The sequence below is a fragment of the Staurois parvus genome, unplaced genomic scaffold, assembly GCF_062004578.1.
Source record: "Staurois parvus isolate SC_StPar_1 unplaced genomic scaffold, SC_StPar_1.0 ptg000886l, whole genome shotgun sequence".
Classification (NCBI taxonomy): Eukaryota; Metazoa; Chordata; class Amphibia; order Anura; family Ranidae; genus Staurois; species Staurois parvus.
In genome coordinates, this window is record NW_028318682.1 from 3839506 (window position 1) to 3863975 (window position 24470).

Here is a 24470-nt window from a genome sequence, read left to right on the forward strand (position 1 = left end):
AGGCTATTGTGAATGGCCTTGTACCATGTGACCTCTGTGATCATTCACAGATTTCACAAGTAGTAAGCAATGATGTCAGAAGTGACATCTTGCTTACTACTTGTCATGTGATCACTGATCGGCCAATCAATGATCACATTATCGGGACCTCACACAGACACTCATTATCCAACAGTTTTGTGACTATTTGCTGAAACTTGACTCCCTCTGTGTGAGTGTAGTATCACCCCCCCCCCCTCGCTTTGGCTGTATATGATCTCTAGCTTCCCTTTCTTTTTTCTCATCTCTTCTAACATTCTGCTGTAACTTTGTGATTTGTACAGTACTGCTTGGACTTTGAAGAAGGGGACATACCCTGAAAGCTTGTCCTCAAAATTGTATGTTAGTGCAAATAAAAAAAGTATCACGGACAATACTCAATTGTTTCTGTCGCAAAAGCACTAATATGGCTACAATCACCTCAAACATTTAACAAAGTAAACAATTAAAATTAGATTTATTAATGTGCAGAAATTGTCTGACTTTTAGCCTATGCAGCTTTTCTAAATGCCCTATGTGAAGGAGTCCATGTGCAGCATATTAATTACCCACTACGGTGCCTCACCTTCTGCTGGGGTATATGAAGGGGTTGCTGGTTTCTTCTTAACAGCAGCATACAAAGGTTCTGGCCTGCAATTGAAAAAGAAGGTACATGATAGGCCAGTGACAGAAAGATTAGCAAAATGTCCCTTCCTTCAAGTAAACCTGTAATACAGGTTTGGTATATAGCTTTGAACATTTACACAGTGCTTTACAAACTATACTTTCTTATCAATCCCTGCCCTTAAGTTACCATCTCACATGCATACATATACACAGACGCATACTCATGTCAAACTGGATAGGAGCCAATTAACTCAACAACATGTTTTTAGAGTGTGGGAGGAAACTGGAGTATTTGGAGGACACCCACACAACTACAAGGAGGACCATGCAAACTCCTTGCAGATTGTGTCCTGAGTCCGACCTAGATTCAAACAGATGACTCTAGAGGTGGAAGGTAGAAGTGTTACCCACAAAGCCATGAAGTTTGGTATTGCTGTGCGCTCCTTCTGAAGATTATGGATGGCTGCTTTGCTGCAAAACTGACCTGCTGGCTTCAGCACTTTGAATCGCTGACCTGGAATAAGTATACAAATTGGGAAGTCTAGTTTCTAAATTTCATAACTTATTACTTGTTCCAGATTATTAACTCAAAGCACTGAAGGAAAGCAACTCGGCTAGCATTTTTTCAAAATGATCAGCAATGGCAGCCTTTAAAGAAGGCCAAACACGATGTGAAAACTGTATGAAAATTCCAAATTGTTCATTTTTTGCATCATTAGTGTGCCAGCTGTGACACGCGATTTTTGTGCCGCAATCAAAAGTGCCTAATCCAACATGCTGGATTTTTATTAGAAAAGCAAAACAAATGGTGTCAAAATCATATGAGATTTTCATTTTTTGATCGATGGAACGTTCGGTTTTCTCATCATCTAGGCCTGCTTAAAGTAGAGCTATAGGTAAAACTTTATTTCCATTATTGATAGCGCAAGGCCATCTGTGTCACATTGCCGAGATTTCCCCTCACTTCCTGACCCATAGCCAAACATGAAGTGAGAGCAAATCCCTGCAAATTAAGGTAATTCTTTGGGGACCCCCAGGTCACCAGAACTAGCGTTCCCATTGGAAGATTTCCCCTCTATTACTTTTTTTGGGGACAACCCAAAATTTGGGATTTTCTTTTACTGTCACTTTCAATGATAATCGTAAGCACAACAAATAGAGGGTGAAATCTCCTCAACGGGGTCATAGACAGCAATAAAAACTGATAGGTGTTCTAATCCCTCTCCACTCTATCCAAAACAAAAAAACGTTTTGTCTCTAGTTAAAGGAAGTTTCACCCATAAGTTTATTTTAAGGATATAAACTAACAATATGGTTCAAAGACAGACGCCATAAAATACCTTGAGTCTCCAAAAAATTCTAGTAATCCCTGGTTTACTGTCCACATAGTGCAGTACTCAACTAATCAGCTGCTGACACTATGTTACACCTCTGCCATTCACAAATCCAGTAACAAAGTGTAAGGGAAAATGGAGCAGCCATTTCTAGATATAAATATGAAATACATTGGTATTGAATTAGATGGCCTAACAACCTATTTCCCTCTCCTGCTGGCTCAACATTTGGCACTTCACTCCTACCTCCAGTTCCGCAAGATTCATACCACCTATTGTCTACAAGATTATTATCACAGCCTTTGAAGACCTGTTAAACCCAAAGGACAATGGAAGTAACAATAACATTTGGATAACTATTCGCATCTCAATGAGTTACACCAAAGACACAGATGACTCTTCAAAGAAAGATCAGATAGCTAGGTACCACCCACTGTAGAGCATATAAATTGTATTAGAAAGCCCTAGTTAGATAGAGCATTACTTTGAATCCAACACCATGTATTGTTCTGCTCTCCCTGCATGGAGGTCTAGCTACATGCTTGTATAATAAACATCTACTTTTCAATCCGGCTTCAGCAGTCAAAATGTTACTGGAACCCATGAGTTTTGGGTTTCCCCGTCACAAAGCCATACAAGAAGTTCTCGTATTGGAATGATTATTAAAAAAACAAAACAAAAAAAAACATATATATATATATATATATATACATATATATATATATATATATATATATATATATACACACACACATATATATATATATATATATATATATATATATATATACACACACACACACACACATACATAGATACAAAATAAATATCCTATAAAATCCCATACGTGTTTCTACACAAATTTAATGTTCTAAAAAATTAATGTGTCCAATTACCTATATATCTAAAGTGCAATTACAAATAAAGTGTAACATTTTCTCCAAGAAGTGCACGTTACTCATAAATCATAAAAGTGAAAATATCCACTTTCAGTGATCTGGAAAAATAAAGTGCTTATTGGATGTGTCCGCTCCTCACTGTGTCACCACATGGCTATCCTCCACCTTCACCAGATTGTTTGACCCACTCAGCCGTGGGTCAACTGGCGCTCATAGAAAACAACAGGGGTTTCAACCATTCCTCCACTCTTTATCCACCAAGGTCATCCAACATTCCTTCAATGGCTCAGGGCTGGTCCCGTTTGGTATCTCCTTTTCTTTCCTCTCATACACTTATGCAGGCCATGGGAAAAGCAAAAAAACACCATAGCATAAAATCCTCATATATATAAAAAAAACCCCCACATAAATCTAGTAACATATATCCCAGGGCTGTCTCCCAGCATCCAGACCCAGAAGACAGCACTGGGAAATGTAAGTGTTACTGGATCTATGTGTTTTTTAATATAAGTGAATTTTATGTTTGGTGTTCCTTTTTGCTTTTCCTGTGGCCAATGGAAATCTTGGATCTTAGCCTGGAGCTGGAACAGGAATCAAAACTTCCACCATGTGGGCCATTGACCACTGACAGGAGCTCCTTGAATGCACCAAACTATACCCAAGACTAAAAAAAGTACAAAAGATGCCTGCTTTTCAGCCATATTGATAGTATATTCCCTTTTTCCCCCCACTAAATATCTGCATCAAGAGTAATACTGAAATCTTTGCGAGCATGGCATTTTGTTGGTAGAAGAAATCACCGAATAAGGACTTTGAAGAAAAAAATATATGGGGACTTGTCATTGCGTGTCACAATATACACCTCCATCCCTCTCTCCTCTGACCTGGAAGCCTATCAATGCTGGCTCACTTTTGAGCATAAAGATCCATGATTTTACTCACTCAGGGCTTTTATTTTCACTGCCCGCTAGAATCTTCACATAGGATTTAGGAAACCATCCCTTCTGTCCTCGAACCTCTCCAAACCACCAGTTCTCTTGCTGCTCCAACACGGTGATAATATCATTTTTGGTAAAATTCAAGTGGTTGTCCTTTTTTGCAGTCCATGAGCACAGCGCTTGAGCCTTTACTTCTTCCACCGGCTGGCCCTGCAATAGGTTCCAGCAATTATTTTTTGCATCTACATGTCTGTCATGGTGGCCAACATTATAGATTCTCACAAAAATTTCACAACACAGAAATGTACACAAAAACTAATCAAATTATAAATAATTATTATTTCAAGGTAAAGATCATTTATAATCTGCAGAAAAAGCAGCAACATAATGTATAAGTGGAGGATTGCTAGCAGCCAGCTCATGTATACATAGGCCCACCATTAAATCTGAACTCCAATAATATGAAATAAACATCATTGCAGTAGGCTCCCCTTGCACTGCAAGGGATAAATGCTTATTTTTGCCTAGGATACCAGAAGAAAAGCACTTTTACTTACCTTATCCCTTGTTACCCTGGCATCCAGCGCTCACCTCTTCCCTCCGATACCCTGACTTTCACTCATCATCCTCACTTACAATGCAGAACTGATGGTCATGCATAGTACGTGATGATGTTACAGCTACAAATGCCTGATAACAGCCTGTGGGAGACTGGTTGCATAGAGGAGTCATCTGTGGGAGTGAGGGATAAGGTAAGAAGATGCCTTTTTTATGGATAACCTAGGTAAAACAAGCATCAGACCCTTTCAGCGTTGGGGGAGCTTCAAATATCTCAACTTCAAATAACTCAACAGGGCACTTATAAGCATTGTCAAATTACATAAGTATATTTCACACTAAAAGTGGAGCAATATTTTACGTAAAACCAGTTTTTAGTATTAAAAAGATGGTATCTGGTCCTGTACTGCTTCTTGAAATTATATACAAATTCTTTCCTCTATGCTTTAGGGGATGTGATCATCTATATACTCTTTATCATATTTGGTGGGAGAGTCCTGGGATCAGAGGATTTTGGAATGGAATTTTTGCTTTGATAAGAATGGTTACTGGGGCTTCTGTACAGCAAGCTGCACAAATCGCATTACCTGGTGATACTTTGGCGACTATTTCTCGTCATCTGCAATGGTTAGCGTTTTTATGCTTTTGGCAGCCAAAATTATTATTATCACATCATGGAAGAAGCCCACGATGTCCTTGTCCCATGCTAAGCAAACAATTTAATGGATTATAATACATGAACAGATTGCTAGTGTTCTGAATGATTGTAAGAAGCGATTTGGGAAGGTCTGAGATCCCTGGACCCAATGCATGAATGTTGCACTCTCTATTTGAGAGTGATCTGGTCACATCTTGAGTGAGGATTTCCATTCCTTTAGGGCAGGAGTCTCCAAACTTTCTAAGCAAAGGGCAGTTGACTGTCCTTCAGTCATTAGGAGGGCCCAGAGGGAGTAGAAAATGTCCCAGGGTCAGTAGGAGTAAAAAAAAAAAATTACAGACTTTAGTGTTTGTAGTCAGTGGCAGGAGGAACAGTGTCAAGTCATTGGTATTAGTTGGAGGAACAGTGCCCCATCATTAGTGTCAGTGGGAAGAATATTGCCCCATCATTGGTATTACTAGGAGCAATAGTGCCCCATCATTGGTGTCAGGGGGAGGAATAGTGCCCCATCATTGGTGTCAGTGGGAGGAATAGTGCCCCATCCTTGGTGTCAGTGGGAGGAATAGTGCCCCATCATTGGTGTCAGTGGGAGGAATAGTGCCCCATCCTTGGTATTAGTTGGAGGAATAGTACCTAATTGTTTATATCAGTGGGAGGAATAGTGCTCCATCATTGGTATCAGAGGAAGGAATTAGTGCCCCATCCTTGGTATTAGTTGAAGGATTAGTACCTAATTGTTTATATCAGTGGGAGTAAATTGTGCCCCATCATTGGTGTCAATGGAGGAAAAATTGCCCCATAGTTGGTGCTAGTGGAAGAAATGGTGCCTTCTTGGTGGTGTCAGTGGGAGGAATAGTACCCCGAGGGCCAGATAGAGTCAAGCAAAGGGCCGCATTTGGCCCACAGGCCGCAGTTTGGAGACCACTGCTTTAGGGTATCTCTTCTATCTCCGTCACTTTTTTAAATTTCTTTTTCCTTTTCAATCTTTATTCACTTTATTAGTATCTTTTGGCTTATTATATCTTTGACTGATGATTTTGCTGGAAAGAACAGTAGTTACAGAGAACATTCTGTAGCTAAACTATATTACGGCCCGTGCCTGTTGTACATGGTGGTTTTCTTCTCTTACGGTTTAAAGAGGACTACATGTTCCTCAGTATCTAACATATAGTCAGTTGAACCTATCAAACTGTAACAGTTCATTAGTTATACGATGCTGCAAATCATCTTCATGTTTTTGCTTGAAAATATCAACAAAAATATTGAATGTAAAACCGTTTTTTAAAAATTCTAAGTACCTTAAGTACCAATCTTTTATGTATGTGATGCTATAAGAAAGCATTATAAAATACTGTCTTTTAAGAAGTTCAAGAGAACAACCGGTAAGTCTACATATAAATAAGAAACCCCTTTTTTTTTCCTGCCTTCAATATAATCCAATGCTGCCAGCTTTTACTCTGCTGTAAGAATACAATCTCTCATCATTTGATTCTCTGCAGTATACATCTTATCCAATGTATGTGGGCAACAGTGAACTTGAATCAGTGAGAGTATGGTTCATAAAACATCCGGTAAAATGCCCTGTGTTCTTACAGGAAAACATTTTAAACCCTTTGGACAAGGAGGATACCAGAAACTAAAAGGGGCCAGCAGTGCATTGTGAATGTCAGGATAAAAATCACAGCACTTAGCAGTAGGCTGTGTTTCCCCCAGTGGTTAGCACTCTTGCTTTGCAGTAGATCCAGGGGTTCACCAGGGAAACCCAACTGCATGGCTTTGATATATCCTTCCCATGTTTGTGTAGGATTACTCTGGGCCACCTTACCTCCCTGTTGGATTGTAAAAGCTAGAACGAACTGCTATGTATATTAATGTAAAGCTGAAACCGATGCAGACACCTTCCTGACACTTACCTGTCCATGAATAGGAGATACAGAGCCTGGAGAGATAGTGCGTGTAAATGCAGACGTCTTCTGCCATGTTGTGTTGACATTAAGGCTAGAGAAAGGTAGATTCTGATACTCCTTATCCCCATCGGAGGGCTTAGTTGGTGAGAGCGACCTGAAGATTTAAAGAGTGTTCAGAAAATTCTACAAGTATATAAAGAAATCATGCATTAAAGTCCTAATTAAACCCCTCTTGTCTCTGGTCTCTAGCAATTATTTGTTCACAAATTAAACTTTATTTTTCACATAAAAAGATTTTTTGTTTTCTCATTTTAGGAATTGTAAAGTGTGAACACAAAGCAGATGACCATCATCCGTGTGCCCAGAAGTGAATGAAAATCCTAACATATTATTTAATAGCTGTACTGTATAAATTATTATACAGGATTTATACACTTTGATTTGAAAAGTATGGGATCAAAAGTAAAGCTGATTTATTTAGAACGGAATGAACCTAACATGAAAAGACATTAACTGTCCAAGTTTTACCTCTGAACTACAAATGCTCAACGTTAGCCTTGTTGGGGCCACGGCAGAAGTGGAGTCGGTACTCCAGTTCTGTCCAGACTTGTGCCAGCCTGTCTTTGGATACTGACTCCATTGCTTCTGTAATGCGTTGTATCAGTCGGTTCAGGTCCTGTGGCATGGGGGTGACACACCAAGTCCTTGATGTACCCCCAAAGAAAGAAGTCGCATGGTGTTAGGTCTGGCAATCGTGGAGGCCATTTTTGAACTGTTCTTTCCTGCATGGCCAATGCAATGTTTTTGTAGGGTATCATTCAGGTATCGGTGACCATCCAAGTGGAAAAGAGGAGGAGCGCCATCCTGCTCAAAGATTAGGTTGGGCAGATCTTCTTCCATCTGTGGCATAAGTTGTTCTGTAATCCTATCCTGGTAAGAGGGCCCAGTGACAATTTTCAACACTTGGCCTTATATCATTTCTTGTCATGGTGCAAAAGTAAAAACTTGTAGCGAGAGTGACAACGATAAACAGCAAACCACTGTCTTGTCACCAATGGGGCTCACATCGAACATTTGCAGTGTTGAGGTAAAATGTGGACAACTATAAAAGGAGGCAGTACAGTTACAATACAGTTCAATAGAAGGATTAGGAGGGCTATATTAGGAGGATAAATCATCAGAAATACCAAATCTGGAATATGCAGTTCAATTTGGGCACTAGTTCACATAAAGGATACTGGAGAACAGGAGAAAGTGCAGAGAAGGGCAAAAACTGATAAGAGGCATGGAGGAGCTCAGCTATGAGGAAAGATTAAAGGAACTGAATTTATTCTCTCTTGAGAAGAGAGGATTAAGAGGGGGTTTGATCAACATGTATAAATACATCAGTGGTACATATAGTGAACTTGGTGTTGAGTTATTCACGTTCAGGTCACTACAGAGGACAAGGGGGCACTCTAGAATATCTAGAAGAAATTAGATTTAACTTCCACATGGAAAGGCATCTTCACAATAACAGCTGTGAAAATGTGGAACAGACTCCCTCAAGAACTAGTCCTGGCCAGCTCAGTAGATTGTTTGAAAAAAGAGCTGGGTATAATCCTAAATGCACAAAATAAAACTGGATACTAACATTTATAGGTAATAAAACCAGGAATTGTTAAACCTGGGAATATCCAGTTGTGTCTTGGAAAATCAGTAAGGCCTTTGTACATAGCTGGAGCAAATTGCACTATGCTTTATTGTTTTCTTTTGCCTTCCTCTGGATCAATTGTGTGTATAGGATTGTGTATATGGAGGTTTTCTATTTTTTTCTATTAGTTGAATGCCATCCACTTGTGTTTTTTTCAACCTAATTATGTAGAAGAGCAGAATGTAAGGGGAAGTCTTCTGAAGGGAACAACTGTTCTGGTGGCAACGAAGAAGGACTTTTCCTTTATATTGTAGAGATTTCCTCTCACTTCCTGTTTTGTCTCTGGGGCAGGAAATTAAGAGAAAACTCCTTAATGAGACACAGGATCCTAACAACACATCATAGTGCTTGACATCTTATCTTTTTTTAAAAATGACATTAATGTAACTCTATGCGTAGCAGAGTGCTGCTAGATGTAACATACAAGAAAACTGCACCCTTCCACACTCAGTCTTGGCACACTGGGAATCCCATGTAAACAAATACATAAATGGAAAAGACTTCAGCTCTTAAGCATATAGGTCTCTACGATTAGGCCCCACATGGGTGAAATACATTAGCAGGTTCCCCCAAGGGCAGGGGACAAGAGCTGAAGCCATTTCCATTTACTTATTTGTTTACACAGGATTAGCAGTGTACAGTGACTGAGTGTGGATGGGGGCCAATTTCTTGTAGCTTCACATAGCCAGCCAAGCAAGTGTTTTTCCCCAACCAGCATCCGTGATTTGTTTTACCAGTCTGGCTAAGATACAACTTTGGGGCGTTTTTCCTTACGTTTTGCTGGATGTAACATGCTGCATTGTGATAAAATGTGTGCCTGCATTATTTTTTCTCAAGGCACACCAATGTAGCACACACATGGCACTGCAATACAAAGGTGTGCAGGGAATCTCAAGATTTTTTGCATACGATGCTTATTTACAGTTTTCTGAACCTTTTTTTACCATTTCACTAAAAAAGGCAAAAGTTAGAATTTACAAATATTCATTAATTATTAACTCAACACCATTTTAGCATTTTGCAGGAATTTTGTAAGTTATGCTGAATTTGTGTTCGCCAATAATGATTTTAGTGCATTTTTATTGAAAATATAAATGTTTGATAAACATTTGAGCAACGAATATGGGGCCTAAATATTCAGTAGCACCATCTTTTTATTTTATCAGTACTGTGCTTTCAGAATATATATATTTTGGTGGTGTGGGGGCGGGGGCTCTTTCAGAAATTCTGAAAGCTTTAGGTAAAAATGTATAAGTGAAAAATTACAAAAATTAAATTAATTTGTGCCGACATATCTTACTTGGTTGGTGGTGAGGTAGATGACACAGAGATGGTCGGAGGCAATAAGGCCTTTTTAGGAGATAATGATTTCTCAGTCTCTGGCAATCTTTCTGCATAATTGGATGGAAACCAGCCCACATTTCCACCCAAGCAGCCATACAACCAGCCCGGCTCCCCAGCATTCTTCTCATCCACCTGGAGATACAAGAAATTCTGTCACTCAAAGCTCAATGCCAGGATTTGGAATTAAATTGCACAATCCATTTCCCTTGTGCTCCATGCACTGCTTGATGTATTTTTATATTTTTGCAAATAAAGTATTAAAGACGTCAGACATTAACACAGCAAGATTCCTTGTATACAGAGCAAACTCCCTATCATACTGCAAATGCACATAGCAAAAAACACTCAGTTAACAGGATCAGCATCTGTATAAACAGGTCAATTGACATTATTCATCAATTAAAATTTTTTTTTAGATCTGGTTCAGACTGGTGTGAAAGTTTCAAATCGCATGACAAGTTGCACCCCATTGTCTGCAATGGAACCGTTCAAATCGATGCGACTCTGATGGAAGTAGTCCCTGCACTACTTCATGTGATTGCAGGTGAGATTTGCATAGACATCTGTGCATGAAGTCACACAGATGCCTTCCAAGTCGCACTGACAGGCAAGTAAAGTCGCACGATTTCAAAGTCGGATCCGGTGTGAACCCAGGCTAAAGTGAAACATGAGTCCAGTAACCAGGGAGAGAAATCCCTTATGAATCATGATTACTACTAGTATTACCTCGCAGTCCTAACTTTGAAGGCAACCCCTTGGTGATGTAAAATGTAAGTGGGGAGGCTCGAACAGAGGAAACGATCAAATGAAGGCATTAAAAATAAGACATTGTGAAGCATGCGCAAAGTGAGTAGCAACGCAGCAACAGCATTGGCTGTTATTGCATTGACACGAAGAGGGAGAACAGTGGAACTGGCTGAATCAACCAGGTATTTATCTAAATATATAAAATAGACTGTGCTGGGCCAATAGTAAGCGGACAAACACCCCCCACCCCTAGGCCGTGTGTACACACGCCTCCTGTAAATGTGCAGCTGTGGGTCAGGGACTGTCTCAGCCACTTATGATTGGAAAGTACAGATGACAGCTTCCTGGCAGGATCGCTCAGGTGAGTTCAAACTAGGATATGAACAAGGTGGAGCTCATTCCTACCGGAGCAGAGAATACAGAAAGTTATCAGCAAACAAGATTTCTGGCTGGAAAAATAACTTGTCGAACAGATGTAATTAAACGCTATTAATGCTATATTTAACAGACCAAAGGGGTGCAAAAAGGAGACATTTGTTAGAATTTACTCACATTTTAAAACACACACCGTGGCTATCACAGTGAAGTCAATAGTGTTGGGCAAACTGACAGGCTGTACACCAGGAACACCCTGCAAGCTGCAAAGGCAGTAGGGAGAGCCAAAAATAGGAAGGGGGACTCAGAAATATGCCTGGCACAGTGACATATTATAAGTAGTTTGGCCTGAATTCCCTCTATGTAGTTTTGGCACACCAAAAGTCAGCTACAGTCTTGTCAAGTTCTTATTTTGAGAGTCATAAGCTACCACAAAAGAAACCGACCATACAAAAAAAAAACAAGGAGGCTGACCTCACCTTCTACAAATGCTACTTGTAATGCTGTTACAATTACCCTCTTAATGCACTGTGTTTGGCCTTGGTCAATAAAGTTTTTAATTCAAAAGCATTATTTCTTAAGTGCATAACCACTTTTAATTCACTTTGCTATAGTAAGACTATAAAAAAATTCTGATTGCTATTGATTATTGCACTGTGGCACAAACCAGAAGAAAATAGATGGAAAACTACTTTCTCTGACATTCCGGACTACACATTTGTTAAAGGCCAGGGATATTAAAACTATAAAGACAAAATAATTGATAGACAACTAACATTTTAGAGGGAGGCTAGTAATGGCAAGACCCCAGAATTTTTTAATCCTCCTTTACGATTTGCAAAATTGTATAATATATACACACACACACACACACACACACACACACACACACACACACATTCACAGAGAGAGAGAGAGAGGGAGAGGGAGAGAGAGAGAGAGAGAGAGAGAGAGGGGGAGAGGGGGAGAGGATAGACATAGTGAACAAGAAAGAGCGAGCAAGAAAGAGCGAGAGCGAGAGAGAGAGAGAGAGATTTAAGTTATCTTTACCTGAAGTAAATCGCCCGCATTGAAACTCAGTTCATCTGCATTTCTGGCCTCGAATGGGTACAGGGCTTTGTAATTAACAAACAAAGATGATTTTCTGTTCTCCGACGTTCCAGCAGTCGCAGGGCCTTGAAAGACAAGAGAAGCCATTACAGACCTTTCACTCCAGACCCACAAGATAAAAACAGAAGAAATCTTCCTTTAGGTTTATTCGAATTGTGGCAAACAAATACTATACTTAAAATTATTTTTAGAGGGATAACAGGCTGAAGATTCTACATGATGTTAAAGTGCACCTGTGCTCGGTCCATGCAGTGCAAAGCAAGAAGTCCACTTTAATGTTGGCATCTGTCATGGTCGTACGTACCCGACACCCGAAAAGCCGTGTGTGCAGCAGCCATTTTGTTCATGTCACAAGTCTCCCATGCCATTTTGTCATAAGAAGGCATACCCACAGTCACCTTTCCCAATTCCTTCCTTCAGCTTATACAATCCACAACCTCTTAATTGTACGCCAGAACCTTTTAATCAGTTCATTGATCAGATACACAGCCCTTTACATTAACCAATACACACTTCACTCTAGAAACCCTAATAAAATCATGACCTTCGCAGGCATGAGCAATTCGGAAAGCAAACAGACATTGGGTCATAAGTACCTTAGCTGGAAGTCTGTAGAATACACAGATCTGTCTCTTGGTAGAAGCCATGATCACCTCACAATAACTGAGAACTTCTGAAATATGACCGTATAGCTAGAATAAAGTCATTCACCTTCATCAGTTGTTGGGTAGCAGTTTGAACCTAAACACCTCTATGCCTAGAGATACCAGAGTGGATTAGGCCTCCACGCCCTACTTATCAGAAATAGATATCCGAGACCTGTCATATCTAATTTCATGCTGGACAATAATATGCAGGGTAGCTGACTGTACCCTGCAGATATTCAGAGATATTAAAACTTACAGAAAACTTTATCTGGAACTTGATCATAAAATTGGTGACATCCCAGCAACCACCCCTTAGACTGGATGATTGGCCAGATGGTCTCTGTCAACACCCCCCCCCCCTTGATGTGAAATGTGGAATCCCACCACACTGACACATCCACACCATGCTCTCGTTTTAACATCAAACCAAGGAACACCTATAAAAGGACTTGTGAGAGCCACTGTACTGTTTCTGCTTATTCACTGGACTCTGCTGAAACCAGGATTTCCAAATATTCCTAATTCCTTGGTCAAAAAAAGTCCAAAAACGCTTTGTTTGTGCGATTTATCGCATTTTGCTGCGTTTTTCAGCGTTAGAACGTTCTTACAGCTAAAAAACTCCTCTACAAACCCACTAGTCCTGGGTTTTTTTCCAGCCAAAAAACGCCCCTGCCAAAAAATGTTGATTACAGTCTGTGTGTGCATGGACACATAGGATAACATGCTGGGGGGTTTACTGGTTGTAGAAAAAAACGTCAAAAGCCAAAAACAGCCGCTGTAAAAACATCCAGTGTGCATGAGGACTAAAATCTTATTTTGAAAAGTGCTGAAATTGTCTCTAAGGCTTTTAATGTAAACCAAAAAATATCCCTCTCTCGAAGAGCGCTACTGTATAAGATAAATCACTGAATATACTTGTCTACAGTGACATTGTGTGTACAGACTTTTATTTTTTAGAAGTGTTCTTGCTAGTATTGTGAAAGGGTGATAAGCTGATCCTATTTGGTCACAGTTTATGGAGTTAATTGCTTAGTTAACTAAACCCAGTGACAATCGCTCTAAGTCTGTTGGCAACTAGATTGTGGTCCCGCAAGCTGGAAAATCTTTGTGCAGTGTGGGGCTAAGAGTGGCATTGTTGTGTAAGTGACAGCGTGGGGTGCGGTTGACCAGTCTTTTGTCACAAGATGGTGACAAGGGTGGTGGTCGAACACCCGCGTTCTCCACAGCATCCACAGTTGTTATATTTACTTTCTCTTCACTTCCCTGCTGTTCTGTTTCCCCAGAGCAGCAGGGGATTGAAGGGAAGCTGGAAATCAGTAAGGAAGGCATCGCTACTCCAATGATATCCACTTGGTTCTGTGCTGAGCGCCTATCCTGCTGCATTCTGAACACAGGTCAGATGCTCAGCAACAGCGCCATTCACACAATGCTTAGAATATTCTGCATGAATGAAAAAGGTTCTCTGCCTGGATGAGGTGGAGAAGCAGGGTGGTGATGTCATGCTCTCCATCTGATCCAATCAGAAAACAATTTGCAAAGCATTCTCTGGATGGCAGCCGTGCCAAGCGGCTGACCTCCTGTACTCAAAATGCAGCAGGGCAGCTGCTCGGCAACAGGACCCCGAAGCAAGTGGAGGTTACTAGAGTAGTGGTGTCTTCTTCAGTGATTTCCAGATTCCAGGGGCATGAGCCAGGTATTGCATATACATAGTTACATTGGTTCAGGCTGGATCAATCTACGTATGTATAAAATATCAATACCCGGAATTCTTCTTTAAGGTTTAAACATAATACAATTTAGTATACTGAACTGCAAACTTTTGTGCTAGTTATGTAAACTACAAAGAACGCAGGGAGAATGTTCCTGATAATCATTAGCACTAAAGAAGTGACTTGGATAAGCTACCAAACATCTTCAACATTACTTAACAAGTCCAGCTGAATTTGAATACCTACTACAAGCTATGCCATGACCTGGATAAATGAGAACTTTCACAGACATAACAGTAAAGAAAAACATTATTTAGAGCAAAAACAAGTTACTTACCTTTGTCGATGCTTCCTTGTCTCCCACCAATAGATTTTAGTTTGTCTGCAAACTTTTCATCTATGTTGAGTTTGGAGAATCTCTTCTCCGGCTCCTTGTTGGTACTGCTGTCCTTTCGTCTCCTCTCTTCCTCTTCTGCTTTACTCTTCTCCTCGGCTTCTATTTTTAACTCAGCCTGTTTGCGTTTCTCCTCTTCTTGTTTCCTCCTCTGCTCAGCTTCCCTTTGAATTTCTGCCCACTTCCTCTTCTCTTCCTCCTCTCGCTGCCTCTCCTCTGCCAGTTTCTGTTGTTGGGCTTCACGTTCCTTAATTCTGGCTGCCTCCTCCTCAGCCTGCTGCTTCTCCAGGAACATCTGTTCTTTTCTCCGCTCTTCCTCTAGGCGCTTCTGCTTCTCTTCTTCCTCCCTTTTCACTTGGTCCTTCCACAGGTTCTCTTTCTCCTGCTTGGCTCTCCTAAGGGATGGTAAAAGAAACCAAAAACAATAAGACTGCAACTATATTACGTCTGAAGGAATGGTGGTAACCAATTATAGCTGAAGGTTCATAGAACCATGACCACCACACCTGTACTATATGGTCAAAAGTATGAAGACACCCTCCAAATGATTGACTTCAGGTGTTTACAGGGATGAACTGTAATGCTGCATACAAATACAATTAATGCTGCATACAAATACAATTGTGTGCTTCCAACCTTGGGCAACAGTTTGGGAAAACCCCTTTTCTGTTCCAGCATGATGGTGTCCCTGTGAATAAAACCAGCTATAGTTCAAAAAGTTGAGTGTGAAGGACCTTGAGTGGCCTACACACAGCCTAGACTTCAACCCTACTGAACATCTTTGGGATGCCTTGTAAAGCAGACTGTGAGCCAGATCTTCCTATCCAACATCAGTACCTGGCCTCACTATTTTTGGCTGAATGGGCACAAATTTCAACAGGCTCATTCCAAAATCTTGTGGAAAGCCTTCCTAGAAGAGCCGAGGTAATGCTGGAAGGGGGAGTCTCTATATTAATGCCCATGGTTTTGGAATGGAATGTCCAACAAGCTCATATACTATATGTGTCAAGGTCAGATGCTCACAAACATTTGGCCATACTGTGTACCTTAGATTTGCATTTAGAATTGCATGGTCAGAGCTTAGCAGTTGTGGATAAGCAGTTGTGGAGAAGTCCAAGAGACATTTTTTTTTTCTTTAATATGTATTATTAAAAACCAAACAAAACCAAACAAAAAAACTGTATCGGGCAATTGCAGCACGGTGTGCATCTGCAGGCTGAAGGTTTTTTCCTGTAAATTAATCTCCAGCGTAAAATGTGATCGTTATGTTTTATCACATGACTGGACTGGGAGTCACTTTGATTCATTCCCAATTGTAAGTGGAGGCCCTGGTCTGTCAGTGACAGTCTGTTTGACAGCTAGTATCTGCAAACAATGTCAGCTGCAAGTGATCAAACAAGGGAATGTAGATTAACCCCTTCCTGCCGACAAGGAGCATATATGTGACCTCTCGGAGGGTGGGATTTAACCTGGGACTGTTCCCAACACAGTAACTAACAGGTACTGAAAAGTGCATATTGTGATCAGGAGCTTTCTGACCAAGTGACCGCCAATCACCATGGTCATATTATTGGAATGCCCGCCTCTGCCTCCAGGCATTTACATCCACTTAAAGGGCCAGGAGGAGGCGGGAGGAAGGGGTAAACGATTAATGTCAACGTACACATTGCAGATGGAAGGGGTTAGTAATTCCAAAATCTTAAATTCTGTGTCTGAAAATTGGACGACAGAATCTTTATCACCCTTTGGTAATGATTGGCACCCCAAAACTTGCACAGCATAATGACCAGTTAATCAAAGCAACCAATCAAACTTGATTGTTTTTTAAAATTGAAACCTTATTGGCAGTTCACAGTGCTGAGACTTATGTTACCTTGCCGCCTCATCCTCCTCTTTCTTCTTCTGCACCATTTCAGCTTTTTTGCGCTCCAGATCCTGCAGTTTTTCTTGCTTGATTTTCTGCAATTGGTGGAATGCAGCCTGCTGCTTGTTGTAGCTTTCTCTCAACTCCTAATTAAGGGAAAACAAGTCACCAGGTTTAGATTAAAAAATAAATAAAATGACTGCAATAAGAACGGTCTTAACAAAATGAAAGCGGTGTCTGGCAACATGCACTGACATGGCTGTACATGGGCAGGTGAACCAACATACATTGTATGACAAAATAAAACTATGGACGCAATTGAATAAGGGCTGGACAGAGGAACCATTTTGCAACAAGCGAACAATAATCCATGTCTATGTAATGACCAGACAAGATTATTTATGTTCCAGCAAAAAAAAAGTAAAAACACCACATGGGTCAACTTTCATTCAACATATTTTTCATAAAAACTAAATTCAGTTTATGTTCAAGACTAATGAGTTTGTCTACAGTGTAACCATGGGCCACAGCTAAATACAGAGTTTATGTGTATGGGAATGGTTTTATCTGGTAAATGATTTGAAATGCTTTTCAGCTGAATTTGAGATTTACACACCTCTACCACACTGCACAACCAGTCAGGGGTGACACCACTACTTCCTGGTTCAGCTGTGCAGCAGTGCCACCTACCTGTTCTGCAAGCAATTAATCAGTAAGGGCGGTGTCACCTGCGTGGCTATGCAGTGGCATAGAGTTGTGTAAAGCACAAATCTGACCAAATAGAAATTTAAATTCTGTAAAACAGTACAATTATGTTTTTTTTAAACTTCATATTCAGTTCTTTGCTTGGATTAAATCTTGAAAATACCAATAATAATAAATGCATACACAGAGGTAATCTTCATCAGTAATGAGCTCAGGCAGAATCAGACATGAGTCCGAACCTGCCTGCAGCTACATGTGTACATGCCCCTTGCATAGGTGTGGCAACAAATTTCTCCAGCACCTATGATTGGCTGTCTGCTTTGTCAGCTATTAAGCGGGATAGCGTAGGCGGTTTCGGACTAGTGTCCATGTCTTAGCTCATCCCTAATCTTCAGTAAAACTATGCGTCAAACAACAGACCTACAGATAAAGGCAGACAAAGCTTTTTGCATACTTAAAGGATAATTGTACAACTAAAATAAAGTAATCCACCTGACCACTCTTAAATTAACTTGCCAGAACAGAAGACCCCTTACCCCAGCTTTTTACTTAGTTCATATGTTTACTTGACTTCCTACGCTCCCTCACCCACATCTTTAATCTCTCCCTCTCCTCAGGCACTTTCCCCTCCCCTCTCAAACATGCACACATCACCCCCACACTTAAAAAGCCCTCCCTGGACCCCAATGACCCGAACAACCTCAGACCCATCTCCCTGCTCCCATTTACATCCAAACTCCACGACAACAACCTCCTCGATCCCCTACAGTCCGGCTTCCATCCCCTACACTCCACCGAAACTGCCTTACTTAAACTCTCCAACGACCTTCTAACCGCCAAAGCTAATGGTCACTATTCAGTGGTCCTACTCCTTGACCTCTCTGCGGCCTTCGACACAGTCGACCACCCCCTCCTCCTCAAAAAACTACACTCCCTCGGCCTCAGAGATTCTGCTCTCTCCTGGCTCTCATCCTACCTGTCACAACGCTCTTTCAGCGTTACCTATAATGCTACTACCTCCCCCTCACTCCCCCTCTCTGTTGGGGTCCCTCAAGACCCCGTCCTCGGGCCCCTTCTCTTCTCCATCTACACCTCCTCCCTTGGCCAACTCATACACTCTCACGGCTTCAACTACCACCTATATGCAGACGACACACAAATCTATCTCTCAACCCCCCACCTCACCACCTCAGTCTCCGCCCGAATCACACACCTACTGAGCGACATATCAGACTGGATGTCGCTCCACTTTCTTAAACTGAATCTCTCCAAAACCGAGTTTCTTGTCTTCCCCCCAGCCCGGACACCACCCCCCACTGACTTCTCCATCACATCCAACAACGCCACCATCAAACCCACCCCGCAGGCCAGAGTACTTGGTGTCATTCTGGACTCCAACCTATCCTTCCAGCCCCAAGTCCAATCTTTAACAAGCTCGTGCAGACTCCACCTCCGCAACATCGCCAAAATACGCACGTTCCTAACCCCAGAAACCACTAAACAGCTCATCCACTCCCTCATCATATCACGACTCGATTACTGCAACTCCCTCCTTACTGGCCTGCCTCGCCGCTGGCTATCCCCGCTTCAGTCGATCCTGAATACGGCTGCCAGACTCAGTCACCTTTCCAACCGCTCCATTTCCGCCACCCCCCTCTGCCAATCCCTCCACTGGCTTCCGATTGCGCAACGGATCAAATTCAAAATCCTAACACTGACGTACAAAGCTGTCCACCATACTGCCCCGAACTACATCACTGACCTAATATCCAAGTACCACCCAGCACGCACACTCCGCTCCTCACAAGACCTCCTTCTCTCTAGTTCCCTGGTCTCCTCCTCCCATGCCCGCCTCCAGGACTTCTCCAGGGTGTCACCCATCCTCTGGAACTCCCTGCCCCAACCCATCAGGTTATCACCTACTCTCCTTTCCTTTAGGCGCACCCTGAAAACCCACCTCTTCAGGGAAGCCTACCCCACCCCCTGCTAACTTGCCAACCTCCTCCACTCTTCCTACCACCCCATCCCCCACAGCTATCTCCTCCTGTGCCACCATCCCCTCCCTCCTAGATTGTAAGCTCGAAAGAGCAGGGCCCTCAATCCCCTCATGTTTTGCATTGTTGTTGTTCTGTCACATGTTCTGTCCCCCTTTGTAATGTACAGCGCTGAGCGAACTATTGGCGCTTTATAAATACTGTATAATAATACTGTATAATATAAGAAGCAGCTCCAGCACCAGCTGGGATGGCTCCATACAGGTTTATGAGGGCTACATGCAGCCCCAATGTCCAGGACGACCCCAAACAAATCTTAGAGGGCTCACCATTGTTTCAACATGCAGGACATCCCTATAAAAGTCTGAGGGCTCACTGTGGCTCCAACATACAAGGTTGACCCCTATACAAGCCTATGGGGGATTACTATAGTTGCAACATCCAGAATGACCCCATACAAGCCTGCGAGGGCTCACTGTAGCCCCAAAATCCAGGATAGCCCCATACAAACCTGTGAGGGTTCACTGTAGCTCCAACATCCAGGATAGCCCCATATCAACCTGTGAGGGCTCACTGTGGATCCAACATCCAGGATAGCCCCATATCAACCTGTAAGGGCTCACTGTGGATCCAATATCCAGGGTAGCCCCATGTAAGTCTATAATGGCTCAGTGGGGATCCAACACCTGGGACAGCCACATGCATTTCTAGGAGGGCTCAGTGAAGAGGAACACCCAGCTCCAAATGGGATTTATGCAAGAGGGGAAGCTAATATTGCCAAGGATGTGGCTCTGATACACAGGTAAGAGATTTAGGTGGAGGTGGTAATGCAGGTTAGCTCAAGAGGGGTGGGTGGATTAGAGAAGTTTGTTAAAAGTACAGCTGTCCTTTAACATTTCCAGTATAGTCAAGCTTCACCTAACCAAGTGCCACCTTCTGATGGCTGCTATTGGTGAAGAAGGCTTCAGAGGACAATAAAAGACTAATAATGAGGCTTGTGATATCGGCTCAAGTTTGATCTTTACAGAAAAAGAGGATTTTGATTTTAATTGAGCATTGTATACCTTTGCATGAAGAGATTATTCAGACATGCATTTTTCTCAGAAGGTAACCACTGGTTATGTATTTTTCTTTCTAGGCTCAGTACAAATTGCCCAGTTTTGTGGCAGATCATCATACACAATCCAAAATATTATTGTTTACAATCCTACTTACCCTTTATCACTCTCCATAGGAGGTGAGCAAGAATATTCAAAAGGTCATTAAGTATATAATTACAGACACTGAGGTGTTCACATATCAAAGACCAAATGGTGACTACCACTCACATTCACACAGGATATGGAGAGCAAGAAATGATATACAGGAGAGTGAAAGGTCAGACAGGTGAGGAGGACATAGAAATAGAATTAACCTTAAGTAAGAGGAAGAGATTGTTGAGACAGCTGAAGAGAGACAAAAGGCACTGCAGAATAGAGTCATCCATATTCTCACACTGCAAGATAAGGCAGACAGAGAAGCAATTAAGTGTAACATTTCTGGGTACCAATATGAGCAGTCAGGGACCATGGGAACTGCTCACTTGGCTCTGTACAAGGAAATCTGAGAATTATTTTGTAAAAGAATAGACAAATGGCATCTGCAATTGCTGATATGTTCCTAAAAGTGCAGACTCCAGACTTATCCCCATTATTCTGGCTTCTCTTAGTGAGTCACTGACTTGGAACAAGCATGTAACTAGCAAAGCCTAAAATGTCTGAACTCCTGTTCTACATACTTGTCAGTGACTTATAACTAGCGAAGCCAGGATTAGCATAACAACCAAAGTCTGTACCTTTAGACCAGGTTCACTTGTGTTTGGGGCCAGTTTCAGTGCAATGTTGTCCAGCAGTTCAGGTGCGATTCAAATTTGAATTGTTGAAGTGTATTGGTTATGGCCAGCTCATTGGATTGCTTTAAAAAAAGTCCTGGATCCTTCCTTGGATACACAGAATATAACTGGTTACTAACATTTATAGGTAAAGTTGATCCAGGGAATATCTGATTGCCTCTCAGGGGATCAGGAAGGAATTTTTTCCCCTGCAGAAGCAAACTGGATCATGCTTTGCTGGGTATATTTGCATTCCTCTGGATCAACTGTGGGTATAAGATCACTTTTTTTTTTTTTTTTTAATGGTTGAACTGGATGGACTTTTGTCTTTTTTTCAGCCAGACTAACTATGTAACAATGTATGACGCTGGAAATCGCACCTGAACTGGACTAAAAATTGTACCATACTCTTTTTAAAATCGCACTATGGCCAGCCCGCACATATGTAAACTGGCTCTATAGAAACCTGGTTTGGTTCGCATGTCATGTGAACCAGATCTGGTTCAAAATGCTTCCAATTCGCATATATGTGAACCAGGGCTTAATGAGAGTCCTACTCAGTCAGGACACAGTGACTGTGTCTCCTGACCCATCCAGCAAGGTATACTCACCGACCTACGCGCCTTTTCCTCCAATTTCCCCGCTCAGTCAAAGCCCCCACTCAATTGCGCTAAAGGAGTGAAGCTTTAGGGTGTGGTGGAGCATTGGACCTCCCCTATGTGACAATGCTTGGGCCTGAGTGACCAATCACCAGGTCCAACTACTGTCACACTAGGGGCAATGATGTCATACAAAACAAGGGAGTAGTGACCCCATGGTTTGGGCAATGCAGAGCACAGTAAACACCCAGGCCAAACTGGACAGAACACTGACGGAATAGCACAGGTAGTTAAAACCAGACCTGAAGGTTTTAATTTTCAAAATCACATCCAAAATGCCTCAAGACCATTTCACAATTACCAAGTTAAAGCCAGTTTACTACAGGAAGAGAGAGGAATCTCCCTAACAAAACCGCAGAGAGCAATAAAATCCTGAAAGAGGTTCAAACTATTCCCTGTTTTTTAAAACAAAATTTGTGATGTTTGGGTCTCTGGGAAATTTCCCCTTCGTTTCCATACTAGTTACAAGAAGAGGAAGTGAGGGGTGCCAGTCAACAATGAAGATCACTTTGTTCAAAAAGAGCCAATTTAAACAAAAAAAAAAAACTTTGAAAGTAGTTCAGTTTGTAAAGAAACTTAATTTTTGGGGGGTCAACTGACGTTTGCGAAGATGGAGGGATTACAGTTTATAAATCTTTAGTATATTCCTCCTTTTCATCCAAATGAGAATACTGGTCCTCCATTACCAAACGTAACCACTTGTAGACCAAGCATTTTCTGGCACTTTTTGTTTAACAAGTTGAAATCAGTATTTTTTGCTAGAAAATTACTTATAACCCTAAAACATTATATATTTTTTGTTAGGAAAGACCCTAGAGAATGAAATGGCAATCGATCACATGGTATTTGCACAGCGGTTTTTCAAATGCAATTTCATTAAAAAAAAAACAACACTTTAATGAATTAAAGAGGCGATCTAGTGCTAGAATTATTTCTCTCGCTCTGATGTATGCAGTGATACCTCATGTGTTCTGCAAACACTGTTTACAAATGAGCATGCGACTTACGTTTGTGTTCACTTCTGCACGCGAGCACGGAGGGATGGGGGCACTTTATTTTTTTTTTCTTATTTTAACACTGTCTCTTTTTGTATTTATCACTTTTATTCCTATTATAAGGAATGTAAAGACCCCTTTTAATAGAAATAAAGATTACAGGTCCTCTTTAAAAAGAGATCTGGGGTCAAAAAGACCGCCACGGACCAGAAGTGATATCATGACATCGCACCAGTCCTCCAAGGTCATAGAGGTGTTCAAAGACAATAGAGTCTCTCATAGCCTCTGTGACCTGCCGGCCACACTATCAGATCATTTCTCGGACACAAAGGGTGAAAATGTAAGCCCGAGGGGGTGGGTGCGGAGTCTCTTCCTGCCGCTACTGAAAGTGATCCAATGGCTAATTAGCCACTTGGACCACTTTCATCAGAAAGCCGGCCGCAAAAAAAAAAAAAAAAAAAAGGATACTGGAGTTATGGCTGACATCCTCAGCCATAACCCTGGTAAATTACTTTCTAACCACAACATATACAGTTGTGTTCAAAATAATAGCAGTGTGTTGAAAAAAGTGAATAAAGCTCAAAATCCTTCTAATAGCTTTTATTTCCATACACACAAATGCATTGGGAACACTACACATTCTATTCCAAATCAAAACATAAAGAAAAATATATCAAATTTGTGCTGTTCCTCTAAAAAAAATTTAAGAAAAGTGAATATTAGACTGTTCAAAAAAATAGCAGTGTTTGTATTCTTCTTTACAAACTCAAACATTCACTATATAAACTGAAAAATGTTTGAAGATTTTGCTTTCCTTTGAATGACCTAATGAATATTTAGTTGTAGTCGCACTGTTTCTGAGAACTGCTGTACATCTGTGTTGCATGGAGTCAACCAACTTCTGGCACCTGTGAACAGGTATTCCAGCCCAGGATGATTGGACTACATTCCACAGTTCTTCTCTATTTCTTGGTTTTGCCTCAGAAACTGCATTATTGATGTCACCCCACAAGTTTTCTATTGGATTAAGATCAGAGGATTGGGCTGGGTACTCCATAACGTCAATCTTGTTGGTCTGGAACCAAGATGTTGCACGTTTACTGGTGTGTTTGGGGTCGTTGTCTTGTTGGAACACCCATTTCAATGGCATTTCCTCTTCAGCATAAGGCAGCATGACCTCTTCAAGTATTCTGATGTATTCAAACTGATCCATGATCCCTGGTATGCGATAAATAGGCCCAACACCGTAGTATGAGAAACATCCCCATATCATGATGCTTGCACCACCATGCTTCACTGTCTTCACAGTGTACTGTGGCTTGAATTCAGTGTTTGGGGGTCGTCTGACAAACTGTCTCCGGCCACTAGACCCAAAAAGAACAATCTTACTTTCATCAGTCCACAAAATGTTGCGCCATTTCTCTT

General features: G+C 41.4%; 1 protein-coding gene across 2 annotated transcripts in view; it reads right to left on the reverse strand.

Moving 5' to 3' along the window:
- ITSN2 (intersectin 2) overlaps positions 1–24470 on the reverse strand; it is a 267920-nt gene that overhangs the window by 84344 nt on the left and 159106 nt on the right. Inside the window, exons 17-24 of one of the 2 annotated variants that reach the window (XM_089656115.1) lie at positions 20936–21016; positions 16832–16968; positions 14902–15353; positions 12149–12273; positions 9933–10108; positions 6946–7093; positions 3821–4026; positions 605–669 (exon numbers count right to left, since the gene is read on the reverse strand). In XM_089656115.1, coding sequence (XP_089512241.1) covers positions 605–669; positions 3821–4026; positions 6946–7093; positions 9933–10108; positions 12149–12273; positions 14902–15353; positions 16832–16968; positions 20936–21016 — 1390 coding nt within the window. The remainder of the gene's footprint in view (positions 1–604; positions 670–3820; positions 4027–6945; positions 7094–9932; positions 10109–12148; positions 12274–14901; positions 15354–16831; positions 16969–20935; positions 21017–24470) is intronic. The other variant, XM_089656116.1, reaches the window with a different exon arrangement.